The 5000-nt window shown below is 51.8% G+C and overlaps 1 protein-coding gene across 4 annotated transcripts in view; it reads left to right on the plus strand.

The window, feature by feature from the left end:
- LOC310821936 (bromodomain-containing protein 4-like) overlaps window positions 1-5000 on the plus strand; it is a 19054-nt gene that overhangs the window by 13105 nt on the left and 949 nt on the right. For 3 of the 4 annotated variants that reach the window (XM_083694219.1, XM_083694216.1, XM_083694217.1), the window contains exons 15-21: window positions 1-501; window positions 993-1093; window positions 1542-1674; window positions 1827-1960; window positions 2206-2396; window positions 2822-3071; window positions 3795-5000. The exon at window positions 1-501 is cut by the window's left edge and continues 276 nt beyond it; the exon at window positions 3795-5000 is cut by the window's right edge and continues 949 nt beyond it. In XM_083694219.1, coding sequence (XP_083550345.1) covers window positions 1-501; window positions 993-1093; window positions 1542-1674; window positions 1827-1960; window positions 2206-2396; window positions 2822-3071; window positions 3795-3863 — 1379 coding nt within the window. In that variant the 3' untranslated portion in view covers window positions 3864-5000. The remainder of the gene's footprint in view (window positions 502-992; window positions 1094-1541; window positions 1675-1826; window positions 1961-2205; window positions 2397-2821; window positions 3072-3794) is intronic. The other variant, XM_083694218.1, reaches the window with a different exon arrangement.

Below are 5000 nucleotides of genomic sequence, written 5' to 3' on the forward strand. Positions count from 1 at the left end.
CGGCGCAGCCTCCCCAGGCCCTGCTGGAGGACGACGAGGAGCCCGCCCTCGCCACCGCCGAGACCCCGCCCCCCCCACTCCCGCTCAGCCAGGTGCACATGTTCCTGCAGTCCCTCCAGCCCCGGCCGGCACACACACACACACACACGCACACGCACCCCAACACACACACGCACCCCAACACACACACGCACCCCAGCACCCCCTCTCCTGCGCAGGTGCAGTCCCAGCTCCTGCAGGCCATGCAGGCGCAGTCGCAGGCAGCGATGACCTCAGCTCCGTCGCAGCAGCAGAGGCATGCGGCACATGCCCACATGCAGCAGGCGCAGCAGCAGATGGCGTTCGCACACGCGCAGCCGGCACCCGCGCAGCCGCATCAGGGCATGCAGCAGACGCTGAAGGGGGCGGCGCTGCAGCAGAAACTGCAGCAGCTGCAACAGCAACATCAGCAGCAGCAGCAGCAGCCGTCACCCCGGATCAAAGCAGAGCCTTTCAGTACAGGTAAGAGACACACACACACACACACACACACAGACAGACGGAGACACACACACACACACAGATACAGACACAGTCAGAGACACACACACACACACAGACAGACAGACGGAGACACACACACACACACACAGATACAGACACAGTCAGAGACACACACAATGAAATTAGACATTTTTATTTGTTGTGCCTATTACAACATCCAATTATTCTGTGCTGGTAGCAGTGAAATAAAATAGATTTTGGGGATTTTCGTCTTGACCTGTAGACTCAAATGAGCTGCATTCTGACGGCACGCTTCAGAGCTCTCTTAACGCTTGATTCTGATAGGTCCCCTGAGGGAGAGCTCTGTTAACGCTTGATTCTGATAGGTCCCCTGAGGGAGAGCTCTAGTAACGCTTGATTCTGATAGGTCCCCTGAGGGAGAGCTCTGTTAACGCTTGATTCTGATAGGTCCCCTGAGGGAGAGCTCTAGTAACGCTTGATTCTGATAGGTCCCCTGAGGGAGAGCCCCTCCTCCCTGATGATGCATTCCCCCCAGATGCCTCAGTTCCACCCAATGGGACAGCAGTCGCCCGCCCAGCCCAAGAAGCCTGTAAGTACTGAGTGAGCAAAAGAGTGTGTGTGTGTGTGTGTGTGCGCGTGCATGCTTGTGGTGTGTGCGTGCAAGCTTGTGTGTGTCTCAGTGTGAGTGTGAGTCGGTGTGTGTGTGTGTGTGTGAGAGTCTGTGTGTGTGAGAGTCTCTGTGTGTGTGTGTGTGTGTGAGAGTCTCTGTGTGTGTGTGTGTGTGTGTGAGAGTCTCAGTGTGTGTGTGTGTGTGAGTGTGTGTGTGCACGCATGCTTGTGGTGTGTGCGTGCAAGCTTGTGTGTGTCTCAGTGTGAGTGTGAGTCGGTGTGTGTGTGTGTGTGTGAGAGTCTGTGTGTGTGAGAGTCTCTGTGTGTGTGTGTGTGAGAGTCTCTGTGTGTGTGTGTGTCTGTGTGTGTGTGTGTGTGTGTGTGTGTATATGTATATGTATACTAACTCCATGTGATGTATTGTACAGGACCAGAGGTCCGGCATGGTGATGGTTAAAGAGGAGAAGCCCCCCCCCCGCTCCCCAGTCCTGCCCCCCTCTCCCTTCAGCCCCGCGCCGCGCCAGGACTCCCACAAACCCCTCGACAACAAACACCCCCACAGTGAGTACACACCTGTGTGTGTGTGTGTGTGTGTGTGTGCGCGTGTGCGGCTTTGTTGCCCCCCCCCCACCCCATGTATCGATTTTAGAGCAAGTTTTGCTTTTTGAAAATGACCAACTCAGTCATAACAACCAATCGAATCACCCCCCCAGGATCAGATCTGAAGCCATTGGATGGTTCTCGCCCGGGCCTCCGCCTCCCAGACAGCCCGGCCCCTCCCCCTTCCCAGCAGGATAGCAAACTGAAGCAGGAGCCCAAAACGCCTATTGCTCCTAAGAAGACACAGGTGTGTGTGTGTGTGTGTGTGTGTGGAGGTGTGTGTGTGTGTAGAGGTGTGTGTGTGTGTGTGTGTTTGCACTGTTCTGTGTTTAGTGTTACACTGTCCTGAACCTCTCTCTTTCTTGCTCAATCGGCCCGCCTCCCTCTCATCCTTCATCCCTCCACCCATTCCTTCTCTCTTTCTCTCTCTGTCTCTCCCTCCCTCCTCCCTCCCCCTCCCTCCTCCCTCCCCCTCCCCCGCCTCTCTCCCAGGAGGTGAAGCTGAAGAACATGGGTTCGTGGGCCAGCCTGGCCCAGCGGTCCCAGTCCGCCCCGGCGTCGGCCGTCCGCTCCTCCAGCGACAGCTTTGAACAGTTCCGCCGCGCCGCCCGGGAGAAGGAGGAGAGAGAGAGACAGCTCAAAGCACAGGCCGAGCAGGCCAGGAGAGAGCAGGAGAAACTACGGTAGGAGAGGGGGAGGGGGAGGGGGAGGAGGGGTAGAGAGAGGGGAGGAGGGGTAGAGAGAGGGAGACAGCTCAAAGCACAGGCCGAGCAGGCCAGGAGAGAGCAGGAGAAACTACGGTAGGAGAGGGGGAGGGGGAGGGGGAGGAGGGGTAGAGAGAGGGGAGGAGGGGTAGAGAGAGGGAGACAGCTCAAAGCACAGGAAGAGCAGGCCAAGAAAGGGGGAGGAAGAGAGGGGGAGGAGGAGGGGGGAGGAGGAGTAGAGAGAGAGAGGGAGGGGTAGAGGGAGGGGAGGGGTTGTCGGAGAGAGGAGAAGGACAGATACCTTGATGCAGGCAGGGCGGGCCAGGAGAGAGCAGGAGAAAAAAAAATACATTTCCCACCTCCACTAACTTCCCCTTTCCACTTCCCGTCCCCTCTACTACCAGTAGCCGTGACGACCTCGAGGACCCGCCAGAGCAGACGAGGCGCCCGCAGGAGGACTCTCGCCGTCGCCAGGAGCAACAGTCCCCCCTCGCCCCGACGCCCCCCGCCTCGACTCCGCCCACCCACTCCCCGCAGGCCCCGCCCAGCCACACGCAGGGCACACCCCCAGCCTCGACGGCCGCACAGAACGCCCTCGACCAGCAGAGGGAGATGGCCCGGCGCCGGGAACAGGAGAGGAGGAGGAGGGAAGTGGTATGTTATCACACACACACACACACACTTGAGGAGGAGGAGAGAGGATGGACATTGTCATGTAGGTAATTGGGACAGTCGGCTCCTAATGTGTTTTTGTACCTCAAAAGTGGCCCAACGTCCAGCGTCAACGCATGTTCAACACTACTTGGATGGATGGATGGATGGATAGATAGATAGATAGATAGATAGATAGATAGATAGATGGATATATCATAGATGGATATATCATAGATATATCATAGATAGATATGGATGATAGATATATCATAGATGGATATAGATGATAGATGGATATATCATAGATGGATATAGATGATAGATATATCATAGATGGATATAGATGATAGATGGATATATCATAGATGGATATAGATGATAGATAGATATATCATAGATGGATATATCATAGATATATCATAGATGGATATAGATGGATATATCATAGATGGATATAGATGGATATAGATGGATATATCATAGATGGATATAGATGATAGATATATCATAGATATAGATAGATGGATATATCATAGATAAATAACTGATCTACATGACCTGATGTCGACCCTGTTATAGGAGGCCTCAGTCGGTCTGATACCCTCAGGGGTATGATTGGCACCATCTAATTCCCCTCCTCTCTCTCTCTCTCTGTCTCTCTCTGTGTCTATCTCTCTCTCCCCTCATCTCTCTCCCCTCATCTCTCTGTCTCTCTCTCTACAGATGGCGGACACCATCGACATCAACTTCCAGAGTGACTTGATGGCCATCTTCGAGGAAAACCTGTATTGAGAAAGTGAAAGAACAAGAGCATGAGAAAGGAGGAGAGAAAGAGGGACACAAACTCTTATCTGCCCTATCCCACCATGCCTGGGATATCTCACACACACACACACACTCTCACACACACACACACACTCTTTCTCTCTCAGTTGAGGAACTGGAACATGGCTTCTAAGACGGAGACCTGAAGGAGAGACGGAAGTGAAGTAATAAGGAGTTACCCCCCCTCCTCCTCCCCCCTCCCCCCCCCCCCGCAATCTCGGATGCGTTTTTTGTGTCTACTTGGCGTTTAACGTTGTGATGCGGAGTTGCCGTGGGCAACAGAATGAAAACGGATAAACGTCCGCCCGACTCCCCTCGGTGTCTGAAACGGAACAGGAAGGAGAGCAGGGGATGGTGATGGAGCGAACTGAACTTTTACCAGAAAATAACCGAAAAAAATACTTATTTAATTTAAGAAATGAGTTGAAAAAAAATTAAAATTAAAAAAAAATTAAAATTAAAAAAAAAAAGAAAAAAAAGAAGAAGAAGATCAGCCCTGACGAGAGAGAGAGGGAGTTTTAAATTGGTGGGTGAACGAGAGGATGGACAGATTTCTCTTTGTTTTGTTTTTTTTCTTCTCTTAATCTTGTCTTCTTTTTCTCTCCCTGTTTTTTGATGTTGGGTTTTAAGCAGGGGGGGGGCTTGGGGGGGGGTTAGCTTGTCAGGTTCAGAGGTCAGGTTAGCTTGTCAGGTTGTTGTTTCTCTCAGGACACAGTGGGACGGACACCGTGGCCCTGTCCCAATACTTAGAAAATGTATCCTTCTTTCCCCCTTTCTTTCCCTCCCTCTTCTCCTCGCTGAAGTGATCTAACACGATTCGACTGGTGAAAGCTTCCTTGATATAGCCTTCGCAAAATCGCAAAAAATGTCTGAATGGACGCTTCAAGGAAGAGAGGGGGAATGAAGGATGCATTTTTTAAGTATTGCAACGGGGCCCTTGCCTTACAGCTCTGACCTGTAAAACATACAAACACAATACAGATTATACATATATATATATAAATAGATACATAAATATATATTATATACAACAAAAAGTTAAAAAAATAAATTTAAAAAAAGATGAGAAGAATTGGGTTACGTTGGCAGCACGGCTCATCTTTG

The sequence above is a fragment of the Argentina silus genome (assembly GCF_951799395.1).
Source record: "Argentina silus genome assembly, chromosome: 22".
Classification (NCBI taxonomy): Eukaryota; Metazoa; Chordata; class Actinopteri; order Argentiniformes; family Argentinidae; genus Argentina; species Argentina silus.